Source organism: Mytilus edulis, chromosome 4 (genome assembly GCF_963676685.1).
Source record: "Mytilus edulis chromosome 4, xbMytEdul2.2, whole genome shotgun sequence".
NCBI lineage: Eukaryota > Metazoa > Mollusca > Bivalvia > Mytilida > Mytilidae > Mytilus > Mytilus edulis.
The window spans coordinates 8,804,287-8,832,277 of NC_092347.1; the positions used below are offsets into that span (position 1 = coordinate 8,804,287).

General features: G+C 32.1%; 1 protein-coding gene across 3 annotated transcripts; it reads right to left on the reverse strand.

The window, feature by feature from the left end:
- Positions 1–101: 101 nt before the first annotated feature.
- Positions 102–27,991, reverse strand: LOC139518875 (procollagen C-endopeptidase enhancer 2-like). 3 transcript variants are annotated; one of them, XM_071310527.1, is made up of 9 exons: positions 27,867–27,991; positions 21,394–21,481; positions 10,121–10,229; positions 8,823–8,932; positions 6,266–6,424; positions 3,014–3,104; positions 1,996–2,114; positions 1,155–1,373; positions 102–835 (listed from the first exon to the last, which is right to left on the reverse strand). In XM_071310527.1, exons 2-9 carry the CDS (start codon positions 21,470–21,472, stop codon positions 567–569), a joined length of 1,155 nt encoding a protein of 384 aa, XP_071166628.1. In that variant the 5' UTR covers positions 21,473–21,481; positions 27,867–27,991; the 3' UTR covers positions 102–566. The 3 variants fall into 3 exon arrangements, with proteins under 3 accessions (XP_071166628.1, XP_071166626.1, XP_071166627.1); XM_071310525.1 differs by lacking the exon at positions 27,867–27,991 and adding an exon at positions 27,375–27,710; XM_071310526.1 differs by lacking the exon at positions 27,867–27,991 and adding an exon at positions 21,689–21,788.

Consider the following 27,991-nt stretch of genomic DNA (forward strand, 5'->3'; position numbering starts at 1 on the left):
CCATGACAAAAACCTAAACACGAACAAAGTTTAACTACAATAGTTTTCAAAATACAAATACGAAGATATCGCTTCGAAGTCAATTCTTACAAGATATTATAGTATAAAAACTCTTTAATAACAAACTTGAAAAATTTACAATGTACATAAATAAATAAATAGGAATTGATATAACAACACATATAAAAATACAAAAATGACAATTCATAGTACAAAAATACGCGTATTACATCAGCAGTATATTGTGTAAAATAATTACCAATTATTATTTTCCAAATCACATTAACAAAATATTAATAAAGTATACTATCGTCTTAGATTTTTTGAAAATATAAAACTTGTTGCAAGTCTTAAAAAGCAATTTGCTTGATTGTACCGAGTACGATCACATCATTTATTAATATTTTAAATATGACCTTTATGTTTTTAATCGTCTGGAATGTACAGCTTGTCGAGTGTTTTCTAGCACAATTTCATCACATATCTCAATAATTTGTGAAAAAAGCATAGTTACGCATGATAGTAAACCAAATGCCTTTGATTATTTTTAGAGGAGATTCGTTTAGCTACCAAGCTGCTATTCTCCTGGGGACACCATTTGTTACCGCCTTGTTATTCATTATTGCTGGTTTAGTATGAGTATTGTTATTATATCTACTGATTGTCTGAATGGTTGGTTTTGATTGTACAGATTTGATTGGAGTTGTTGAAATAGTCTTTTCTAAAGGCACTCTAAGTTTCATCACAATGCATACTGTTGTTATTATAGTGAATGATATAAGCCCAAGAGATCCAAATACTAGACCTAATAATATTTCGGCAGTAATTATAAAATCTGAAAGAAACAAAACACAGGCAATTAGACAATTGTTCGTGCAATAAACAAAATACAAATATAGTTAAAAAAAAAAAAGAAAGACGTCTAATACGGTTGCAATAAGAAAATATTATGCAGGCCGTATTTGTGTTGGAAACTAAAATTCTGAAATTTGTGTTTGAATTACCTCTCTTTGTATACTCATTTTAGTTGACATATAACAAGTAAGATATAAAAAAAGATGTGGTATGAGACAACTCTCCACAAGAGATCAAATGACAGACATTAACAACTATAGGTCATCGAAAAGCCTTCAACAGTGAGTAAAAGTACTAACCGTTTGAATTACTCTCGGTTGTATTTGATGACGTCGTTGTAGTGGTAGTAGGATTAGGTATACCTCTATACCGCAACAAAAATCCTCGTCTATTGACAGAACCATCACTTTCAAATGCTACAACAACTGATGTACTATTAGATGTATAGTTGTAAGGTGTTGTATCGGGATATTCATCACATACCACTGACATTCTGTTATAATCACAACGATGTTCGCCTAAAATTAAATAACTATTATCATAGTGAAATGTTCACAATGCTTTTAAAATACTATTAACATATCGTCAAATTGAGGGTTAGCTCGGTGTGCATTGTCGACAAATATGAAGTTCATGTATTCGATCACAATCAAACAAGAAGAAAAGCTAGGCTCGACAAGGCTCGCTCAGTCTAGCATATCTTGTGTTTCGTAGCAAATACAAATGTAATGAATTATATACTTTTTCTATAATTAACAAACTAGTATTCTAAAATGTATCGTTTATATCCTTACATATAAAATTGGTGCTGTAATTTTATCTTTTTTTTTAAAATCTAACCGTGGTCTTTGACTCTTTGAACAAAAATGGCACGACTTGAACGCGGACTTTGATGATGACATCAAAATAAACTGTGACATAAACAGTTATTTTACCGTTCCTTCATCATAATACTGATAGCAGGATACCAGGAGACTTAAATTATTCATTTGTATACATGTTATTGGTACAATAGATGCCCGATGCCAGGGTAAAGCTTGTTGCATGTACGTGCTATGTGGAGTTTATCACCATTTAATTTTGTACATTGTACGTTCTATTTGTTGAATATGTTAATTATAACAGTTATGTAAAACCTACCATCGTATATTTGATATTTGTCGTAATCACACGACGTTCCATCTTCGATATCTCCAAGTATAACATTTATTTCTATTGCACCAAATTCGTATAACAAATTCCATCGACAGTTGCTGGAACTAAAACAAAAATGTTAGTGTGTATTGATAGTCTTATATAATTAATCATGTCTTTTTGAATGCAATTGAAAGTTAAAAGAGAGGTGAAAAAAAAACAAAGGGACATTCAAACTCATAAGGCGAAAATATACTGATAATGCCATGGTGAAAAAGGGAAGGGCCAACAGACAAACAACAGTACAACAAACACAACATATAATTATTATATGATACATGTCTACTCAAAATAACGTTAAAACAGACAACTATAAATATCCTGGAAAAGCTCTTCAATGATATCGGTATTAATAAATACCCTAACAAGAATGTGTCCATAGTACATGGATGTCCCACTCGCACTATCATTTTATATGTTCAGTGGACCGTGAAATTAGAGTAAAAACTCTAACTTAAAAATAAAATGAAAAAGATCATATCTTAGGGAAAATGTGTACTAAGTTTCAAGTTGATTGGACTTCAACTTCATCAAAAATGACCTTGACCAAAATCTTTAACCTGAAGCGGAACAGACGAACAAAAGAACGGACGAACAAACAGACGAAAAGACGCACAGACCAGAAACATAATGCCCCCTCAGGCCTCTTCTAATGTAGGTGAGGCATAATTAAAATAAACAGGTATTTTGTTGCGTTATTTGGTCTTTATGCAACCTTACTATAAAGTTTGGCAATAATTTGCGATTAATAGAATAAGGACTATTTTGCATTAGCAGGCATGGAACACTGCCTAGCTCTTCTTGAAAACAAACCACGTATAGGATATAATGACTGGTTTCAAGGAATAAGCAACCGTTCAATTTCAATTTACAGTATTTTATTTTTTTATTTTATATGAAAGAACATCTAATAACACTTGAGATTAATTGAGTAAATTCTAAACCATTTATTAAAGAAACTAACCTTGGATATTTTTCTGGAAAACTGGGACTAGATAAAAACTGAAAATTTTCAGTTAAAATGATATCTTCTCGGTTTTGACAACCTTTTCCCTCTGAAATTAGGTAATACAATTATAGAAACAACCATATGTACTAGTGATTTTTTTAAGTTTTTTTTAGAAAACAAAAGCTTGTCATGTACAAACATTATTCTAAGAACACTTCAATCATTTATCCAGGATTAAGTCTGGTTTATTCTCTAGATTTACATATCTGAAGGTGTATATACAAGTTAAAACATTCCTAAAATTTTCGGACATCATTTTATTCGAAATGTATTTATTATTCCTTTTGATGCAAAAGAGATATGCGCAGAACTCTTTTACTCAACTCAATCTTCGAACACTATCAAGAAAGAAAAACTAGAGGCTCTTAAGAGCCTGTGTCGCTCACCTTGGTTTATGTGCATATTAAACAAAGGACACAGATGGATTCATGATAAAAGGAGTAGGTATTAGGACCCCTTTTTGGCCCCAAAATATAGCAGTTTTAGAAAATTGTGAATATGTAAACGTTAAGATATTTATTGAAAAGTAGAATGCTTCTGCTGCATAAAAATGGGCTGTTTGTTGACAATACAATGCACATATATCCAGTACTAGCATCATTTAGTCATGCTAAATTACTGAAATCTTCACAATTTTAGCATTTTAGTTAAATTTAAGACGGTTTCCGTCTTAAATGAAAGTGGCCGCATTCGTGTTCATCCATAATATTGAAATGTAAGTTGTATTTGATGATAATACATAATATAAATAAAGGCTGAGTATGAACACGGATGCGGCCACTTTCATTTTTGACACAAACCATCTGGAAAGTGACGGTTTTTGGCATATTTGATAGATTTTTCATATTTAAGCTTGAATCGGAGCGTTTTTAATGACTTGATCAGTTAAAATCTTTCACATAAACTAATTGAATCAATTGAATTAGACACTTAAGTGTTTAAAAAGTGGTCAAAATCTTTCGTTAGATGAACTTGAAAATTGAGGCCGAAATCAGCCCTTACCGGACCTACTCCTTTGTAGATCTGACTTTACTGAACATTCTTGCTTCTTACAATTATCTCAATTTATAATGAACTTGGCCCATTAGTTACAGAGGAAAATATTTTGTTAAAATTTACAAAAATTTACAAAATCATTAAAAATTGACTATAAAGAGCAATAACTCCTTAAGGTGTCAACTGACCTTTTTGGTCATGTTGACTTATTTGTGGATCTTACTTTGCTGAACATTATTGCTGTTTACAGTAATATTCAAGATAATAACCTAAAACAGCAAAATCTCCTTAAAAATTTCCAATTCAGGGGCAGCAACCCAACAACCAGTTGTCGGATTCATCTGATAATTTCAGGGCAGATAGATATTGACTTGCAAAACACAATTTCACCCCATGCCTGAATTGCTCTTAATGCTTTGGTTTCAGAGTTATAAGCAAAAATCTACATTTTACCCCTATGTTCTATTTTTAGCCATGGCGGCCATCTTGGTTGGTTGGCAGGGTCACCGCACACATTCTTAAACAAGATTCCTCAATAATGATTATGACCAAGTATGGTTAAATTCGGACCAGTAGTTTTAGACGAGAAGATTTTTGTAAAAGATAAGAAAAAATTAGGAAAAATTGGTAAAAAATTACTATAAAGTGCAATAACTCCTTAAGGGGTCAACTGACCATTTTAGTTATTTGACTTATTTGTAGATCTTACTTTGCTGAACATTATTGCTGTTTGCAGTTTATCTCTATCTATAATAATATTCAAGATAATAGCCAAAATACGGTATAATTTCCTTAAAATTGCCAATTCAGGGGCAGCAACCCAACAACCGGTTGTCAGATTTATCTGAAAAATTTCAGGGCATAAACAATTTCACCTCGTGTCAGATTTGCTCTAAATGCTTTGGTTTCAGAGTTATAAGCCAAAATCTACATTTTACCCCTATGTTCTATTTTTAGCCATGGAGGCTATCTTGGTTGGTTGACCGGGTCACGCCACACATATCTAAACTAGATACCCCAATGATGATTGTGGCCAGGTTTGGTTTAATTTGGCCCAGTAGTTTCAGAGGAGAAGATTTTTGTAAAAGCTAATGACGGACGACGCAAAGTGATGAGCTAAAAACGAATATTACAAAATTATGCCTCAGCATGTTCATAGATGTCATTGGCCGATTAATGTATAACAACGTCACTGTTTAAAGTAACAGCTTTTGAAAACGGTACTAATTTTTCGGCACCGCATTGTTCTTTCATTTGTCTTTGTTCTATTATTAATATTACTATTACTGTTGGATTGTTTTATGTGATATCCATTTAACGTGGCTCGGTACTTAAACATCCCGTCGATGTGTTTGTATTATCTTTCATTTTTTGCTGGTGTGTTTTGTATATGCGACTTCTTGTGTTTCTTTGGTTCTTATAACGTGACTCTGTACTTTAAAAGATCCCGTCAGTATGATATTGTTCTATTATATGTCATTATGACATAACATTTCTATTCGCGTAGTGGAAAGAACTATTTGTGGATTCTTATAAATTCTATATAACTTTTGGACTATTTAAAATCTGGGTCTATTTCTGAAATTAATTCCTACATACTTTTGTGATTTTTTAACCCTGTATGCTAACATTGCCCATGTGAAATTTTAAAATTGTTTGTATATATACATTGAACGACAAATATATGTGACGTATAACATTTTCTGACGTCAGACACGCGAATCAATGAATGTTTTTGTGTTCTGTTAAATTTTTCCTTTTGAAATTGTTACACGATGATAACTGCTGTACCCATATGTTGACTATTTTATTTATTATGTCTGTTTAGTTCACGCATCATTGTAAATATAACGGAATTTGATGAGACTGTCATCAAAGTGAGAGGTTTAGCGCTGTAAAGCCAGGTTTAATACACCATTTTCTACATTTGAAAATGCCTGTACCAAGTCAGGAATATGTCACTTCTTGTCCATTCGTTTTTCATGTGTTTTGTCATTTGATTTTGCCATATGATTTTCCTCCGAGTTCAGTATTTTTGTGATTTTACTTTTTATGATACGCATTTCTACAATCCATGTATCTTGAAGTTCAGTAATGCTGGAAAATAAAATATTTAAAAAATCCAAAATCAAGTACATAGATGAAGAGCTTATATATAATAAACAAAGAAAGACAAAAAATGCCAATAAAAGAAGTGTAAGGTGTCTTTACCATGATTTTTAGCAGCTAAATATTCTAATTTGAAACCGGATTTGACTGTTGATGAATCTGAGTGCATCTCTACACGTAAATAACGTTGTGTTGTGGAATAATGAACAGGCGATGATGGTGCACCACACGATGAAAATAACGTAGAAGTTTGATCCTCAGCTGTAAATAGAAAGAAGAATAGTAACTAGTTTTTAAAGCAGAAGAATATATTTTCAATTTCTTGATTAATTGACATTTAACGCCTCTTTCAACACTGTTAGATGTTGGATATTTCTAGGCGGCAAGTTTTTATTGTTGGAGGAAGCTGGAATGCACGGAGAGAACCACCGACATTTTGTAAGAAGCATAACAAAATGAATCCGAATCAATAACGATAGAGTAACTCACAATCCCAATGTTGACAGGATATAGTTTTGTACAGTGATTAAACTACTTGGACCATTTACTATTGAAGCACCCAAATACATTATTTTGAACATTTTCCATTAGAACATACGTTGTCATCCTATAAAAAAGGTTTTATGAATTCTACCGTTTGCAATGGCTTATTCGGCCTTGAACTTTAATGTATAATTTCTTTTTAAATTTTCAGTTTGTAACATAAAAAATATGTTCTACTCATGCACTCCAGTTTGTATAGCTACTTTGTTCTAATATTTGAAAAATGATGGTTTTAATTTTAACCGTAATTAGTTAACGCATGGAGAAAGTTACTTGACCTAGCAGATTAACTACTCAAAACTCTTGTCTTTATGTCACTACAGTCTTCAAATATTGAAACAATTTTAGAATGCACACTAATCTATAAAATTCTATAAAACAACAAAATACATGAATGCCACACGGAACTCTCAATTATCAAAATTGTAAAAATATTTGAATGCTCTCGCTGCGATATAGCCTTTTTGTGCTAATGCGGCGTAAAGCAACCAACAATCAATCAATTATCAAAACCGAAATTAAGTAAAGCTATATATTGTCTATACGATATATAGAAAAATCGATTGTGTTCAAACGGATGAACATATATTGAAACTGACAATCCTTGTCAATTAAGATTGGAGTACCACATACGGGACTCGAACTCACAACCTCAGTGTTGATAGGCTAGTGGTACAGTTTTGTACAGTGGAATATCTACATAGTGTCATGTAACCTACTTATGGACAAATATAAATGACAGTGGTATACATTTATTGCATAATGGCATAATTTTTCAGTGTGTGCATAATAAAAAAGACAAAAGTATAACATAATTGTTGGTTGTATGACATGGTTGGAAATAAATGACACTGTTACAATACCGGTAAATGTACAGAATGTATTTTTAAGCGAGTACAATAAATATGGTTATTACAGTGACTTAAATATATGATATGAATACCGATTGTCTAATTCTCATTGAACTTTTATAGTTAAAATCTATACCATCATTTAAAATCTTGATGCAATTATAAATATCAATGTTCAAACAAACGGTTCGTACTTAAAGTCACGCTAACTTGTATTTGTCATGAAAAGAGAGGAATAATTTACAGGGTATATAATTGTTTTGGATCGAGTCATGCACCTTCAGTTTTTTCAAATAAATTGGGTTAACGACAATGGTAACATCCCCTTTGATTTCAACCTTAACCTGTTGTTCATCTAGAACTTTAGAGGTCAGTCAAAAGGTGCCTTTCTTACAAATGTAGACACCAAACTTATACATTATACGTAATAGTACGCTTGATTTATCGTTTCAATAATTGTGTTATTTTATTTTGTAATTATGGCGAATAGAACAAAACCACGAGTATCCACCACGTAAAATTTAATTTGACACTGTCCCCGCAATCATCAACAGAAAAGTTATATATAACGTGTTCATTTTACTCCTATTCATATTAAATCTTTGTGACATTGTATATCTTTTAACATTTGTTAAAATATAAATATTTGTTTAAAACTTATGTCAGTTCGGGAATTGGACGTAGAGGGCCCGGGCGTAAATAAAATGTTTCACAGTCACAATTTATTTGAGTTTTATGCTCGGCGGTATCTCCACTTTTTTAGTCAGAATTACGCTCTTTTCCAAAATCATGGATCCGCCCCTGCTTAACATTTCTGTTTATATAATCATAATCATATTATATTATATATATACAATTGAGAAAGGAAATGGGGAATGTGTCAAAGCGACAACAACCTGACCATAGAGCAGACAACAGCCGAAGGCCACCAATGGGTCTTCAATGTAGCGAGAAACTACCGCACCCGTGGGTGTCCTTCAGCTGGCCACTTAAAAAATATGTATACTAGTACAGTGATAATGGACGTCATACTAAAATACGAATTATACACAAGAAACTAAAATTAAAAATCGTACAAGACTAGCAAAGGCCAGAGGCTCCTGACTTGGGACAGGCGCAAAATTGCGGCGGGGTTAAACATGTGAACGAGATTTCAACCCTCCCCTATACCTCTAGCCAATGTAGAAAAGTAAACGCATAACAATACGCACATTAAAATTTAGTTCAAGAGAAGTCCGAGTTCGATGTCAGAAGATATAACCTACCATTGTATAGTGCTATAGTATCGCCAGGACAAGATATGTCATATGTAAGAAATATCAATAACTGTAAATCGTCAGATCCGGAATCTATTATCCACCAACAATCCATATCACTAAAATAAATTTGGAACATCTTTTAATATTAAATAAGATGGTGAAATATTGAGAATCTCAAAGTGTTCGAATTAAAAGTGGAACACGACATAATAATTACACAGTTTCTTCAAATATGTATTTCTAAAATTTGTATCATAGTACTTTTAAATCTTCCTTTTTGTATTATAGTATTCATAAAAATGCACGATACCCTTAAAGGAGTAGGTTCAGTAAGACCCCTTTTTGGCCCCAAAATATAGCAGTTTTACAAAATTGTTAAAATGTAAACCTTTAGTTATTTATTGGACAGTAGAATGCTTCTGCTACATAAATATGGGCTGTTTTTGACAATACAATGCACATATATCCGGTACTAGCACCATTAAGTCATGCTAAATTACTGAAATCCTCATAATTCTAGCATTTTAGTTAAATTTTAGACGGTTTTCGTGTAAAACAAAAGTGGCAGCATTCGTGTTCATCCTTAATATTGAAATATAAGTTGTATTTTATGATAATACATAACATATATAAAGGTTGAGGATGAACACGGATGCGGCCACTTTCGTTTTTACCAAAAACCATCTGAAAAGTTACATTTTTCGGCATATTAGGTAGATTTTTCATATTTCAGCTTGAATCGGGTCGTTTTTAATGACTAAATCTGTTAAAATCGTTCACATAAACTAATTAATTCAAATAAAATAGACACTTAAGTGTTTAAAAAGTGGTCAAAATCTTTCGTCAGATGAACCTGAAATTTGAGGCCAAAATCGATCCTTACCGGACCTACTCCTTTATATTACAGCCTTGAAGATAACCATCGGTGTAGAATTTTACATGTAAAAAACTTAAATATAAAATAGATGTTCCATAAAAAAGTTGATAATGTACATTGTACATGAGGCAGCTACAGTGTATTTATGCCCGAATGAAATGCCCGATTTTTCAATTGATGCATTTTCCCATAAAAATAACACCAAGCCAACTTGGGCCGTTTAAAAGTAAAACAAAAATTTAAAAGTTGCCTATAATCTTCTGGTGTTTCACTTCTGTGTGTCATTTCCCAGTTGTTTGGAATTGTTAAGAAAATTTAGTTGATATGTCGTCTGTTTAGCTGAATTTATAATATCATTTACATTATAAGCATGTTTCTGTGTTAATAAGTTGAATGTTATATACTAGTATTTGATATTGATATATACTTTTGGTATGTTCCGGATCCACCATTATATCCCGGTGATGTCAGAGATATCATTTCTGTTGTACTGGCAGTAAAATTTCGTTCAACAGCACTACAGGTCTGGCCCTCAACTGAAACAGAAAATGAATACACTTAAACTATATTTTTTATACTACCATAAATTGATGTTTTAAATAAAAACATTTAAAGACTTAAAAAGTATCAAAAAAAAAAAAGACAGTAGATAGTTTCCGATTTAAGCATTTCGTGCAAGAGTCATTTCCCCCTTTATCAACCCAACTTTTAGTTCGGGGATGTCAACGGCACTACAGAAAATTTCATCCGACTGCTAGACGTGCTCTATATAGCGTAAATTTCTTTAAGCTTTGCTTTTTATTCTTTACAAGATCTAGGTAGGATCTCTCATCAAACTTTGTTTTGGTTTTTTTACCAACTACTGATTTGCATCGGTAATTACACACTTTAAACACAAATGTTTTCCCTTTTGTCAGTTAGACTGGTTGTCAATCGTACAAAATGAGATACTGTCTATGCAAAACATGAGATGTTGAGATTGATATATAGCCCTGTAGGCGAGTGACTTTAACCATGAAATTTAATTTTTAATGCACCTACCTAACACACGGCTAAATTATATATCATTTGAAAGCCACAAATCTGTACTATCTGTTTTGCCCGGTCGTAAAAAAATCGTACGGTGCAATTTCCGTCAAATCAAGATCAAAGGCCAAGAACGAATAAGGACATATTGTCTACGATTTCAGCTTGATTGCATAATATGACTTTTATATACTTAATTCACATATGCAAACAATTTAAACTTTTAGTAGAGAGATTAACAGTCATTAATCAAATGCATTTTTATATATTTAAAGCGTGTTTTTAAAAGACAGCACATGTTTCCTGAAATTGGGGTAAAAGTTAATAAAATGTGCAAAAACACAAATTTTTCTTTCTGATGCACCTGCTAATCACTTTAAACTAAGTAAAACCCTGTAATGACTATCAAAGAAGTTTTTGACATCATAAATTTCCTAAAATTATGCTTACTTCTAATCAAACAGCAAATCAAAACAACTCATACAGTTGCCCCAAATACCGCCATCTGCGAAAAACAGCTTTTAAGCATTTCTTGCAATTGAAACATTGTATGTGGTCAAAATAAGATTTAATAAACAAATTCTTAAGAATCTGAAAAATTCAAAGTAAAACAATATGTGCGCGAATCATACTATTGCTTGAAATAAAGAGGGCGAAACTAAGAGATTGCAATCTGCATTGAATCTACCCAACTGAAATGAACATCTTTCGACTTTTCTAATTGTTTGATTTGTAGCTTCATTATAAATATTGATGTAGTGAAAACCCCTTTCATTTATTTAATGTGAACCATAAAATAAAGAAATTGACAATCTAGACAAAAATAAATAGAAAATTAATTGATGAAAATTGAAATTTAAAAGAATTACAAAACCAGGAAACAAATTATTAAACTTTACTTCTTGATTGATTAAATTGCGTTGTTTATTGTTTAAATGCATTAATTCAGCAAATAAGAATAGTTTTGAAGAAAAAAAATCCATTAATACGCAACGATTCTAGTTACAACTAGACTTCCTGAATAGCTTGAACGACTAGTCCATTTTTCATACGAGGATGAAGCACCATTATCTTGAAACTTCACTTTCAATTATATAGATGATGTCATCTCACTGAATAGTGTCAAATTTGTGACAATGTTGGACTCATAATTTCCATTGAAATTGAAAATAAAAGACTCAACAGATATAGTTTACTCTATCACGTATCTTGAAAACGACGATGAGGGTTGGTTGAGAACAAGTTTAACGACAATAGAGATGAGCATAAATCAACCAATAAAAACACTCCTTACTACCAAATTATAAATTAGTAATTTATATGCAGCAACATTATAGCAACGCCTGCATATCTCAACTACTAAAGGAGGAGACCGATTCCATTGAGCCTCAACTCCTCTGAGAAAATAACAAGTCGGAAATATTTATGATATGTCGTATAACTGTAGGGTTTTGTTTTTCCTTAATTTGTCTTTGCATGCTCAGTCGACGTACTGCCCGCGAAATTAAATGAAACTATTTATCTAAACACTTGCCCAATTGTAACGCGATTTCGCGGCATCTTCTTATGGAGTATATTTCTCCAAGTTGATACATTTTTCCAGTGCTTGCATGTATGTTGACGATTTATTTTCGTGATAGTGCGTAACTGCTCACAATGAAGATTATTAATAAAGGCAACTATAGTATACCGCTATTCAATAGTCATCAATCGATTTACTAGAAACTGAAACAAATCCGGGTCTCAAACCAAAACCGAGAAAAACGCATCAACTATATATATACAAGAGGAACACAACGATATAACAGAAACACTGAACTGCTACAAAAACAAACGCCAAGATACAAAGAAACAGATTATTCGATACCAACTGCCATATGCCTGGCTTTGTACAGGACATTTGAAGAAAAGTGGTGGTTCGAACATGGTTTTAAACCGGAGTTCAAATGCAAAGTTGGAATCATCCCTTTGAAAATTTTATGGACGCCACTACGAGTTGGTTGACAATTATAAAATATTTGTTTCGCCAGATGACGACTGATAAGTTCCAATCGACGTTACCAAAATACCGTCATATCTGCCTTGAATGACACCCACCCACTAAGGCTTGGCACCGAGTTAGGAATTAAATGAGCCACAAGACGGGTGTCACATGTTGAACATGATCTGCTTACCCTTTGGGAGTCCCTGAATTTACCCCAAATATTTTTGGGTTTTTTTTGTTACTCAATCTGTAGTTTCATATGTTGTGTTTTGTATACTGTTGCTTTGTCGTGTTCGTTTGTTTTTTTGGCCGTTTTGTCAGTTCGTTTTCAATTATGAGTTTGATGTCCCTTTGATATATTTCGTCACTATTCAAGTAGTCAAAGGTTTTAAAATTGTAAAGCATTGTAGCTAAATGTATCATAATAACGATTTTGTTCTATATATACATCACCGTGAGCAAATTAAGTTATTTTCGAGGATATTTTTCTTATTGCGTTATTCTTTACTTTGAGGCGATTTGTTTGCCGATTTTCATTACTGCAAGTTAATGTCTTTAAAGTAAATTAATACCAAAAGGACAATCCACATCTTAAACCATGAATCAGATAAACTTATTAAAACCATGAACAAAATAAAATTAAAGTCTAAGAGACGAACAACATTTCACAAAATACAGCACACCATGAAAACGATCACTGCCTAAAACAGCGAATGATCTTATGAGGTCAGGAAGGGTATTCAAGTTTTTCATTTTTTTATTTCACAACTGCTTATAGTGTTTTACATACACAATGACCTGCATTTGTATTTTAAAAGTTTATGTTGAAAATACTCATAGCAGCTTTTATTTAAAAAATTAAAGCGATTAAACTTCTAAACACACTTAATATTACTAACCCGATTTTAGACTAAATAAGAAGCAGCAGCATTATATTTTGTTCGTTTACATCCCGCTTTAGACAGCCAAGTGTTTCTAAGCAAGGTAACTTTTTTCAATGTTACCTACGATTTAGTCGCAAAGTCATGTTTGCATTTAAACATGATTACAAAAAGTTAATACGTTTGACTTCGTAAAAAACACATTTTTACCTCAATTAGCTCGTATATATTCTTTTCGAAGTTTAAATACCCCTATTTTTATTATGGAAAATCATTCACCTCCCTGATATTGACAATAAGCGATGTGCTATCTTAACATAGAATAACAAAAAGATCGCTATTTGCAGATGGCAGATTTTTGGGCAACTGCAAACACTTCAATAGAAGGCTGTTCTATGAACAATAATTAATAATTGCATCTTAAAATTCAAAACAAATATTCCCTGACCTAAGACATATACGTTTATCTATTTTTTTAGCATACAAATATCGATTCCCTAAGATATATTTTGCTTTTGGAACAATTTTTCATTTTTTTTAAGATTTGCGATAAATTTCAATTTTCAGTAAATATTGCGTATCTAACCTCTATTTTTTTGTTTGATTTTGAAATAATGTATCATGTTCCATAAAATTCATATGATCTTTTGAAAAATTTTATGGTACAAGAATTAGAAAATGGCTTTTTGTTTAGTAATCGCAAATATTGGAATATTTATTCATGACCTTTGACATTGATTTAACAGAAAATGCACCGTACGATTTTTTTACGACCGGGCAAAACAGAAAGTACAGATTATTAGCTTTCGAATGATATATAAAACAGCCGTGTGTTAGGTGGGTGCATTAAAGTCGTTAACTAAGCGTCTTTTTGAAATAAGTCACTCGCCTACTGTGTGTTAACCAATTTAAAAAAAAAAACATACGATCTGTGATTTGCTTAGCAAAACGTTAAAAGTAAATATAGATATATTTGAATTGACTTCAAGAATACACGCATAACGCACACACGATTTTGCTCTTTCGGTGAGCTCTCCAATTTATGTGAAAATTTGCGTGCTTCCTACGGGAATCAACTCTTACAAATACACGGCCGACACTCGGCTAACCGAGAGATTGGTCGGTTAATCTATATTGAGTATGCGGCTATATCGGCGGTTGGTCTGTTAATCGGGTTGGCTAAAGTCTGTTAATCAGGTGTTATCGAGAAAACCATTGAAAGTTCAGCATGTTTCATTGCATAACTTTCTAAATATATTTTCATCATAAAAAGTATTCATGTCTAACAAAACAATTCAATGTACTGAATTCAGTGGTGTAGTTATTATTTTTCTAGCTTCGATGTACGATCTGTTAAATGAAAAGGCGGGTTACTCATCAATAAATTTATACACATTTTACACACATAAAATGTAAACAAAATGACACATTGGTTAAATTTACTTGCATTCAATATTTTGAACATCAAAAAAAGAAAGGCCATATGTTTGTTAACCATATTGATATCACTGTGTGAAAAATCTACACGAAAATCTGTATTTTGGTGACATAAATCAATCTTTATTTAAAACCTTGTCTGTTAATGGGTCGGATGTATAAAACCCGGTCTGTTAATTGGTCTGTTAAGAGTTATGAATGGCAATAATCTTATTGCTATATGGGGTGTTATCAGATCAAATGGATAGGCTCAAGACGAGCGGCTAAAATATACGAAAACAACACATGAGCAAAGAAACATAACATATACGGAAACAACACATGAAATTTAAAAAAAAAAGGTAATATTAAAGTAATATTATTTTCATCCAAGAATGATCGCATATATCATGTTGATTCTGTTTAATTGTCATGAATGACACAAATTTGTCATCTACATTGGTAACCAGTATACAAATCAGAGATAAACGTCGTAATATAACTAAACATCAGTAAGTAAAATATATTGGGATGACAAAATATGAAAAATGAAGAAAGAATAATGAGTAAGATAAATAAAATGAAGAAAAAAATGACATAACAATTTAAAGAATACAGAAATAAACAATACCCCCAATCCGGACCCTCATGGTATACACGAGAATCTGGATGGAAACGCAGAATATAGAATAACAGATAAGGACAGTAGAGAGTGATACATTGCTAAAAACGAGAAAAAAATAATACTTGTTTAAGAATACACACATGAAACACCTATGACTGTTGATACAGTAACGGATTACGATGTACTTATTTTGGTGACAAATTCTAGAAGTTTACATGCGGACAACTATGGTGGCAGGTTAATGCCATTTTGCGTTTTCGCCTTTTATATTCTATATGGCGAAAACGCGAAATTGCGAAGTCGAAAACGCGAAATCGGTTTCGCGTTTTCGACTTCGCGTTTTCGACTTCGGGATTTCGCCTTTTCGCGATTTCTCATTTTCACGTTTTCGCCTTATCCCTTCGCGATGTCGCGTTTTCGCCCTATAGAATATGAAATGCGAAAACGTGAAAACGCGAAAACGCGAATGGACTTCACCGGCCACCATAGACAACTGTAGTTCTCCTCTGCACTTATGAAGATAGGAACTAAACGTAATAAAATGAATTGAAACTTAAAATAACCAAACGTAGCTGCATTTGTTCCTTTCCGTTTACTTCTTTAGAATGGTTTGTAAACAACATATGATTAAGTAATAGAAGAAAAGAACCAATTGGATGACACTGACGAATTAGGGTTTAACGTCCAGTGACAAATGTCATGTTCATATGAAAACGAGAACACGTTATATGTACCCTGTGTTGTATTAGAAAGACACTTTCAGTTGGAATTGAGAACGTACTACTTCGAACAGACACAAACATTAAGGCTGTTTGAAAAGGTCAATAAAAAATGCATGCATATTCCAGAGGCCAATCCATATCACGCTATATTGAAGTGACACACCCTTCAATAAAATGCAAAGAAAGTCAAAATAAAAATGCTCTTTCTAGGATACTGTGGCACCGTATTGTCATTTTTGTTTACTCAGGAACATCTCATTCTTAAATTTTTCAAGGGGAAAATATAAAGGTAGCAAAATTATTGTCGTGGCTAAATAACTCTTAACTGACACAATTTCAATTGTCCAACCCATTAACAGACTTTATTCCCATAATTTTCACTAAAACGTGATATTATTCACGTTATTTTACAATTATGAAATATTTACTAATGTCAATTTATTTTTTAGAACCACAGTACTATTTTTTGTCCTTTAAATGACATCTAAATTTGTTTGTTTCGCTTTTTATTAAAAAATTGCTATGCGTATAATCATAAATACTACATACTTGCGCGACGCCTTTTAGTTTTACTGAAAACTGCGCAGACTAAGAAATGTTTTTTCAAGTGCAAAATGTTCTATGATAGATATCATTTTGTCAGACACTTTTCTTTTTTTGATTTGGTTCTTATAAAATGCCAAAAATCTGTATATTTAATAGAGTTTAACATTAAATTAAGCGTTTTACTCTTAACAGACGTATAACCAACCCGATTAACAGACCAATCGCCCATATAGCCGCATACTCAATATAGATTAACCGACCAATCTCTCGGTTAGCCGAGTGTCGGCTGTGAAATAGTTATATAATTACAGGCTACGCGGTGTGTTGTTTATTCATTGTTGAAGGCACATAGTAGTTAATTTCTGTGTCTTTTGGTCTCTTGTGGCGATTTGTCTCATTTGCATTTTACCACTTCTTCTTATTTTTAAATCATTTACAAAATTCAAATAAACTTTTGACTTGTTCACAGCCGACACTCGGCTAACCGAGAGATTGGTCGGTTAATCTATATTGAGTATGCGGCTATATGGGCGATTGGTCTGTTAATCGGGTTGGTTATACGTCTGTTAAGAGTAAAACGCTTAATTTAATGTTAAACTCTATTAAATATACAGATTTTTGGCATTTTATAAGAACCAAATCAAAAAAAGAAAAGTGTCTGACAAAATGATATCTATCATAGAACATTTTGCACTTGAAAAAACATTTCTTAGTCTGCGCAGTTTTCAGTAAAACTAAAAGGCGTCGCGCAAGTATGTAGTATTTATGATTATACGCATAGCAATTTTTTAATAAAAAGCGAAACAAACAAATTTAGATGTCATTTAAAGGACAAAAAATAGTACTGTGGTTCTAAAAAATAAATTGACATTAGTAAATATTTCATAATTGTAAAATAACGTGAATAATATCACGTTTTAGTGAAAATTATGGGAATAAAGTCTGTTAATGGGTTGGACAATTGAAATTGTGTCAGTTAAGAGTTATTTAGCCACGACAATAATTTTGCTACCTTTATATTTTCCCCTTGAAAAATTTAAGAATGAGATGTTCCTGAGTAAACAAAAATGACAATACGGTGCCACAGTATCCTAGAAAGAGCATTTTTATTTTGACTTTCTTTGCATTTTATTGAAGGGTGTGTCACTTCAATATAGCGTGATATGGATTGGCCTCTGGAATATGCATGCATTTTTTATTGACCTTTTCAAACAGCCTTAATGTTTGTGTCTGTTCGAAGTAGTACGTTCTCAATTCCAACTGAAAGTGTCTTTCTAATACAACACAGGGTACATATAACGTGTTCTCGTTTTCATATGAACATGACATTTGTCACTGGACGTTAAACCCTAATTCGTCAGTGTCATCCAATTGGTTCTTTTCTTCTATTACTTAATCATATGTTGTTTACAAACCATTCTAAAGAAGTAAACGGAAAGGAACAAATGCAGCTACGTTTGGTTATTTTAAGTTTCAATTCATTTTATTACGTTTAGTTCCTATCTTCATAAGTGCAGAGGAGAACTACAGTTGTCTATGGTGGCCGGTGAAGTCCATTCGCGTTTTCGCGTTTTCACGTTTTCGCATTTCATATTCTATAGGGCGAAAACGCGACATCGCGAAGGGATAAGGCGAAAACGTGAAAATGAGAAATCGCGAAAAGGCGAAATCCCGAAGTCGAAAACGCGAAGTCGAAAACGCGAAACCGATTTCGCGTTTTCGACTTCGCAATTTCGCGTTTTCGCCATATAGAATATAAAAGGCGAAAACGCAAAATGGCATTAACCTGCCACCATAGTTGTCCGCATGTAAACTTCTAGAATTTGTCACCAAAATAAGTACATCGTAATCCGTTACTGTATCAACAGTCATAGGTGTTTCATGTGTGTATTCTTAAACAAGTATTATTTTTTTCTCGTTTTTAGCAATGTATCACTCTCTACTGTCCTTATCTGTTATTCTATATTCTGCGTTTCCATCCAGATTCTCGTGTATACCATGAGGGTCCGGATTGGGGGTATTGTTTATTTCTGTATTCTTTAAATTGTTATGTCATTTTTTTCTTCATTTTATTTATCTTACTCATTATTCTTTCTTCATTTTTCATATTTTGTCATCCCAATATATTTTACTTACTGATGTTTAGTTATATTACGACGTTTATCTCTGATTTGTATACTGGTTACCAATGTAGATGACAAATTTGTGTCATTCATGACAATTAAACAGAATCAACATGATATATGCGATCATTCTTGGATGAAAATAATATTACTTTAATATTACCTTTTTTTTTTAAATTTCATGTGTTGTTTCCGTATATGTTATGTTTCTTTGCTCATGTGTTGTTTTCGTATATTTTAGCCGCTCGTCTTGAGCCTATCCATTTGATCTGATAACACCCCATATAGCAATAAGATTATTGCCATTCATAACTCTTAACAGACCAATTAACAGACCGGGTTTTATACATCCGACCCATTAACAGACAAGGTTTTAAATAAAGATTGATTTATGTCACCAAAATACAGATTTTCGTGTAGATTTTTCACACAGTGATATCAATATGGTTAACAAACATATGGCCTTTCTTTTTTTGATGTTCAAAATATTGAATGCAAGTAAATTTAACCAATGTGTCATTTTGTTTACATTTTATGTGTGTAAAATGTGTATAAATTTATTGATGAGTAACCCGCCTTTTCATTTAACAGATCGTACATCGAAGCTAGAAAAATAATAACTACACCACTGAATTCAGTACATTGAATTGTTTTGTTAGACATGAATACTTTTTATGATGAAAATATATTTAGAAAGTTATGCAATGAAACATGCTGAACTTTCAATGGTTTTCTCGATAACACCTGATTAACAGACTTTAGCCAACCCGATTAACAGACCAACCGCCGATATAGCCGCATACTCAATATAGATTAACCGACCAATCTCTCGGTTAGCCGAGTGTCGGCCGTGTTGTTCATCATTTTGTCCCTGGATGAAAGTTGTCTCATTGACAATCATACCACATCTTCTTAATTTCCTATTGATCATGTAATGCTTTATCTGAGATGAATTTTGTTTGAATGAAGTAACGTTCATTGAAACTGTTTCAGGCCAACAGAGAATATATTTCTCGTTCCAACATATCGTAATGTCTTTTTTAAACAAGTATAATACAGTTTGATGTGTGCAATGCATCTATAATAGTTTAAACATACTTTATTGTGCACGTAAAGAACCCTTGCAACAACTCTTTGAGGGGTCCGTAGGTGGCCTGTTCCAAGGCAAAATTTCTGTACCTCTCAAATATACCTTCATTTTCGAATGGCTGTTTGAATATCCCCGACCATCATCCCGGATGGCCTCTATTACAGGACCTACCTATTGTGTTCATTGTTAACTTGTTCTCGATCTGAACATGCATGAAATATTTGCCACTGGGCGTTAAGCAACCAACAATCAATCACTAAAAAAGGACAAACGGATTAAACACGTCAAGTCTTTTTTTTCCAACTAAGGGCATCTATAGATTGGTAAAACATGCTAACGGATATGGTATAGCTTCAGAAAATGTTTCCAAATATGACAAATACAAACATGACCGTATATTGCATTTTAACATAATTACACACAAGTACGAGGGAAAGGGGGGGGGGGGGTGTACATGTACGATGCTGAAAGTATATTGTATCGCTCACATCACTTCGTTTTGCTTACATGTATTTTCGGAAGTTCGCGTATGGCAATGTTTGTTATGTTTTTACGCTGTAGTTATGCACTCGTTTTCACTGTAGTTATGCAGTCGTTTTGGCATTAGAAAACATGGTTTTCAATACAGCAATTTCTTTCGTTCCAATATGATTTGTGTGTTGAACGTCATTTTTCAACATCCATATCTTTACCTTTTGGTTAAAACAGATTCATTTGTACTATTTCAGATAGAGATGTCAATTATAGAAAGGAAATACATGTACCACCATCAAAAGCGTGTAATGTATCGTCTATATCCTGATCCTGTTCGTTATAAAGTTCAAGGGTTAATGACCTGATTCTTTTATTTACTTCAGAAGTTCCGAGATATACTTTTACATATTTATTTTACTAGGGTTTTGTAAAAAATAACTACAAGTTAGATTTTCAACAAAAAATAATCTTAGTACTATTCTTTAATAATTCAATAGTAGCAATACTAATATGCTCTAATGACAAAGGAAAATAAGGATTTTAACTGAAACATTTTGTTTATCTATTTATATCTTCCCTATTTTTTTCCTGAATTTAAGGCATTAAATCACGATGTATTTAAATATAAAGATAGCGGTATGGTTGACAATGGGAAAAATCACCACCAGATAACAAATGACGTAGAAGCTAACACATAAACGGCCTTTAAAAATGAGCAAAATACATACTGTACAGTAATTCGACATTTTGTTCACTAATACTATAACACAACACTATCTTACTAAAAAATAATACATCTTCTAACGATCTTACCGAAAATGATGTTCCTCAGTATGTAAGCAATAATGAACTCAGCTATTATTACTGTGTAGTCAGTAAACAATATTCTCATTCTTTAAAGCTGGAAAAAATAATTTGAGAATACTTAAAATAAATTCAAATAAACTTTTGTAAAAATTGACAGCTCTTTTATAACATAAATAGGAAAGTGCAAACATAAAAGAAAAAAATTTGGAAATTTTAATATAATGCATTTCAGCAATTTTAAATATTAATATTTACGTGTGTGTTAAAGAGTATACAATTTGACTAATTAAAACTGTCTTACCCGTCGTATATATGTCTAATTCACATCCTAATTAACCGCCATTATATCAGAGTAATTTGAACATTACAATCGGAATAAAATATTCAAATAAATAACTGAAATACGCTCAGGCCTTTTAAATCTATTACCGACAACATATTTAAAAATGTATTGATCCATAAATGTAGATTTTGTCAATCAAACTTCTGATATATGTGAGAACTATTGATAACGATCAAATCTAAGATAAAAATCTGCAAAACGTTTTGATACACACAACCACCATTGTCAAATATGGTCCTCTGTGTCGCTCATTCAAACACCTGCGTGAATGAACGCCATTAAGACTGAGATTGTTTGTGGGACCGTATGAGGTCCATCATGTAATCTATCAGAATCAATCAGAAAATATAATCTGCACATGTGATGATTGATTGACCTCGATGAAGAATTGCAATATTAATTAGCTTTCACACATCTCTGAAGTGTTCCAATATATTACCCCATGCAATGCAGAAAATTGAATAATCTGTATTAATATTCAAAGTCGTGTAATAAATATATTTAAAACAATCCGATTTGATTGGAGATTTTTCTTCAAATGAAGTAAGGTGTCCATATCTTTTGTTGCTGAATTAAAAATCAAAAGTCGTACAGTTTTGTCAACTGAGACAACAATTGTATGGCATTACTCCTGACCTAAAAAAAAAGCTATCTGACTAGGGCACACGATCTGTCAACGGGGGAGAAGTGGTGACTTTTAAGGTTGTGTTACCAGCGCCTGACTGAATTGCTATTGTTACTGCAACTGTGGAATGTACCTATTCATATAACGTGAGGATGCTCTGAATAGCAATGAAAACTCTGGGACAGAAACTCTGGTGAAAACTATGCACATTAACACCAACTGTGACACATTAATAGCAAACTCTTTGCTGTAATGCTGTATTGTTAATCACAGTTAATGATCAAACTTAGTAAACAGTTATCAAAGGTACTAGGATTATAATTTAATACGCCAGACGCGCGTTTCGTCTTCATAAGACTCATAACTGACGCTCAAATAAAAAAAAAGTTATAACGCCTGACATGTACAAAAGATCATTCTAAATTCCATCCAAATGAAAACCTAAATATAACTCACCGCTACCTTTGATGATTTTTTTGCTTTCGAAAAGAACATCAAAAACACCAAACGAGTATGTTTCTACACTCCAAACCTATTTGATTCCACTTTCAGTACCATTAACTTCAGATACTTTTAGATAGACGAGTTCTTAATATGCACAAAATATATACATATTTTAGCAAACAGCACTTTATATGATCAATCAAACGTGCAAATATAAGCTCCCCATTACCACAGTTGCAGTCGCATTCAACAGTGAAAAGACAAGTCAATCGATCAGTATGTTTATAGTAACAATTTGTTTCAATATTTATGTAAAATTTAACTAGATTACGTGATATATTTACTCTATGAGACACTTGTGTTTATGAATGAACCGAAATTGTATCATTTAATCCGGTGAAGGTCATTGACTTATATTAGTGTATCCAAATAGAATGCATTCTAACATAAGAAGTTCTTGTTTGAGGTTTACACAGTCGCTGAGCATTATATGTAGTACTTCATTTAACACACAATCAAATTTCAATAACCACTCATTTGGAAACAAATTACCTTTGATTGAAAATTTAAAATTTGTACATGCAACTCAAGACTTTACATTCAAACCACTTCTTTGTAGCGCTTTTCGTGGTTTAATATCTGAAGTTAATTATGTATGCATCCTATAATTATTCTAACAATGCTTTCTTAACATGGCGACGATTGTGCATGCCCTATTATGATCGTTTTGTGTAGCTGAATGATCAACATTATTTATGATAATATTTTGATGGTCATGCATGTATTGACCTTCAAATTATTGTTCATTCTGCTCTGTCTCACTATTAACAATACCATCTATTATCTTTTTATCTGGATAAAGACGGAAGTCGGGGACGTTTTCAACTGATTGTTCCATATCACGGTTGCGCTGTATGTACCCAATGTTATGTGTTTTAATGTTTGTTACCAATCACTAATGCAATAAGTATATTCCGCTATTTATCTAAATATTCTATTCCCTCAATATGAAACCCAAAAATCTTAATGTACATTTGAAAATATGCGCAAGTACCATAAGAGTTTCTCCAAATGTAGCTGGGATATCAAAATAAAATTAAATCTCTTTCATTTGATTGTAAAATCCTGCTACTGTTGGGTTGAATAAAAGGGCTAATAGAATTTGATTAGCCATATGCGTTGGGAGAAAATATATATTGTGATACTTCTGGTATTGATAAAAGAAATAGGTATGACGTGAATATCAGTTATTGCTCAGATAAAGCTATAGAGAAGGTGACAAGTTTGAAAATAAGTTAAATAAAGTCAACAGTAGTATACCGCTGTTTGAAACTCATCAATCTATTGAGAGAAAAAAACAAAATACGGGTAACAAACTAAAACTGAGGGAAACACATCAAATATAAGAGGAGAACTACGACACAACAGAAACACAACGTTAAAATGTAACACACACAGAAACGAACTATAATATAACAATGGCCATTTTTCTGACTTGGTACAGGACATTTTAAGAAAAAAAAAATGGTGAGTTGAACCTGGTTTTGTGGCATGCCAAAACCTCCCGCTTTTAGGCAATGTTAAATATTACATTAAAATGACAATCTTACATGAAAAGACTACAATATAAATAAATGGAAGAAAATATAGGACAGCGAAAGAACACACGAATAGTGTTTTTAATTCCTATGTATTTGGCAAAACTTTTAGGAATTTGTGGTCGTCATTGCTCCTCAACTTATTAATTCATTTCGCTTTTTTACTTTTTATTTATTCGATCGTCACTAATGAGTCTTTTAGTAGACGAAACGCGCGTCTGGCGCAAAAAAAAAATCAATGATTGTACTATGATGAGTTTATATACATATATTTTGCCAATCGCAAGAATTTTTTTATTTAAAAAAAGTAATGCTATATTTTTTATGATGTTATATATCGGCAATACTTTGATAAGGAACGAGAGCTCATTATAATAACCGTGCTTAGCACTCTGGAGAGGCAATCAAAACATAAAAGTAGAAGACAAAAACGGCACAAATCCACAAACAACTTTCCTAAAACCAAACATAAAAAAAACAAAGATTAGGAAGCACATATCCAGTGAAATACTTATGTACTGTGGATGGATCAACTCCGCCCTTTGATAAGGTCCATTAATTCATAAAATGTAACGCAATTATTTTATGCTGTATTGTTTTTCCTTTTCCATATGATTTTTTAAAAATTTTGGTTGATTTGAAATTCGCCTCTCTAATAGTTTTTTTCTTGTCGATTGATCGGTATTTGGTTGATTTTTTTCCAGTAAAAATTACATCTGATGTCTTTATTTAAAAAAAAGGTGGAAGATACAAAACTCATGTCATGAGAGCCCGACAAAATCATGCAAATAAGCGATGAAAAGATAAAAAAGCAAAACACCCTCCAAAAATCTATATACAAAACTTAAAAATAGCCAACAAAAACCCCATCGAAAGTCAGTGCTCATGAAGATGATAACCACCAAATTGGAAATGAGATTCAAAATATACAGTTTTGTGTTTTTGATTTCGCACAAATTTTCCAAGAAAGTTATAATTATGAGAAAATTGTTTCACTTTATGCATTTCATCCCCAATCAGCTGTTTATTTGTTTCCTGGATTTTCATCTAGAATCATTGATCTACATATTCCATGTTATATGATAACCATTGAATTACAGCATTTTATTATCGTTATGGTTAGTAAAATCGTAGCAGCATTGGTTTAATTTTAAATGGTTTTTGATTGATTCTGTGGTGGCTAAATTTCTTGCTTTTTTGTTGTTGTGCTTTCTATTTTTATTTCCAATCGTTTTTATATTTATATTCGAGGATGACTTTTGTTGTATTTTTCTTATATTTGTATGCAAGTATGTCGTTTGTTTTATTTTTCTGTTATCATTTGTTTATTGTTTTCGGTGTATCCCTTATCATTGATTGAAGCAAGTAGCTTAGATAGTGTACGTCAAATTTTTAAAGATATAAAAACTTCCAAAACATTAGATAGGTTACATGCAAAGAACAACTTCAAGTTACGTATCCGATGTGTGTATATTAAGCCATGTGCAAGCACGGCCACTATCTGACATTCATAAACAAAAACGTCTGGTCAATGTATATGAATGAATGTGTTTGGATTACAGAAAATATCCTGAGTACACACTGTATGTGTCTCAAATCATTAGCGACATTAAAACTGACAATGAATTTTCCCGATTAGTACATTGTGACAAGAAATGCAGCTTCTAGATTCTAAAAGTGACTCATCGACGAGTGAAATTGAGGATAAAGAAAGAAATGTTAGTTTCTGACGAGTCATCTGTGTTCTGTTATTTGGTTGTTTTACTCATATAGTTGATTCGTTTCCCTCGGTTTTTTTTTTTGCAACCCGGATTTGTTTTCTCTCAATCGATTTATGACTTTTTAAACATCGGTATACTACTGTTGTCTTTATTTATTATGAGCTTTGTCGACGACAAATATAACCGAGGCATTCAAACGACTCATATCGCTGGTTATGAAATATCATTCTAAAATACCAGAAAGTTCCCAAAAGACTAACAGATATCAATTAACATGTCGTACCCAAAACTGAAGTTTCAATTATTTTTTGTAGATATTTGTTCTCACATTTTGTGATTTTGGCTATATTTCTAGTAAGTGAAAATAACACTTTATAAATATCAAGCGTCCGAAGCGCTTTTTCGTATTTACGCTCAAAACTTTAACATACATTTCCAGGTCTGGAGTTTAAAACTAACAAGAAACAAGAAAATGACATTTTGTTAGACTACATGTTTCATTGATTAAATATTATCATTAACATGATTGTAATGTGTATTTTTTTCTTTCACCCTCCAAATAACGAATAATTTCATGAATCAACACATCATATATTCTAATTGCATTTGAGAGTTTTGTATGGAAAATATGAGTTTAATTATAAATAAACAAAGATATTCAACTGGAAAAAGTCAAAATGAGACTCGGTATGGTCATGATTGATTTTGGAAAACATTGATATTTATACAATTACAACATGGCATTGCTAAATTCAAGTAATAAATGAAAAACTAAAACTCGTTACCTTTACGGTTTAGTTTTTGTTTTGAAAGTTACACTTGATTTCTTTATAAACATGATTTTATCAGAAACTCAAAATAAGGAAATGAGATCCCATTTGATAAAACCGCTTCTAAATTTCTTTCGCCAAATCATTGTTTATGTTTCAAATTCGAACTGATACTTCTGATAATTACTATTTCTCGTTGACTTCTACGTACCATGCCAGTTAACATTTACAAAATTTACATCTAATCGGTCAATGTCAACTTAAAAGAGCAAATTAATATAAATTTGTTTCAAGTACATTTATTGTGAAGACATTTATATGAAAAGGAAATAAGCAATTATATGTTAGGTAACAAATTTGACGAATTGTGGAAAAAAAAGTTTTTCAAATTGCTTACTTCAGGAGCAATAAAGATTAACCATGTTGACATTTTGTTAAAAACTAAAATGTGTTCTTATTAGACAATAAATAGATTTACTATCTTACCTTAAGAGAGAACATACATCATTTTCAGTCTTCGCCTTTATGGAATGTCACACGCAATTATTTTTGTCAATATGTGATTTCATTTTTTTAACAACTGTCGCTTGCAATGTTTATTCTATTCGAGTCACAATAAATATTGAAAGAGGTTCCTTATAACTAAAGCGATATGAGAAAACACCCGTGTCCACTTACAACGAATGTGTCATATACAAAGTCAACTTCGCCCAATGTAAGAAAATAATATTAGTGCCGATTTAAAACACAGTGTTTATATGTACTATTTTAACATTGCCTATTATCGCGACATCCTCTCCGTTAAGTAGTTAAGCTTCAATTAAGATAACAGTTTAAACGAATTTGAAACCAGACTTATTGAATGCTACCATAAATTTATCTATAACGACAAAGCCCATTACATCCTTTTTGTACAACGTCTGTGGTCTATTATAATTGCTTACAGAATACTATCAGTCGATATAATCTATTGCTTACCTTCCACAAAATCAAATATCAATTATCTCCTTGTATAGTACCCATACTTTTGTCAGGTTATATTGTTAGAGCGTATTATATACCATTAAATTTACTTCATAACACCTGGTTGGTAGGGTTATGCC

Bases quoted from the DNA above. Each gene is read 5' to 3' on its own strand.
- LOC139518875 (XM_071310527.1), bottom strand. From the start codon at position 21,472: ATGAGAATATTGTTTACTGACTACACAGTAATAATAGCTGAGTTCATT. The intron at 8,933-10,120 runs GTATATATCAAT...AATTTATTTTAG, and splicing joins GGATCCGGAACATACCAAAA to TGATATGGATTGTTGGTGGA. The intron at 836-1,154 runs GTTAGTACTTTT...TGTTTCTTTCAG, and splicing joins AACCGAGAGTAATTCAAACG to ATTTTATAATTACTGCCGAA.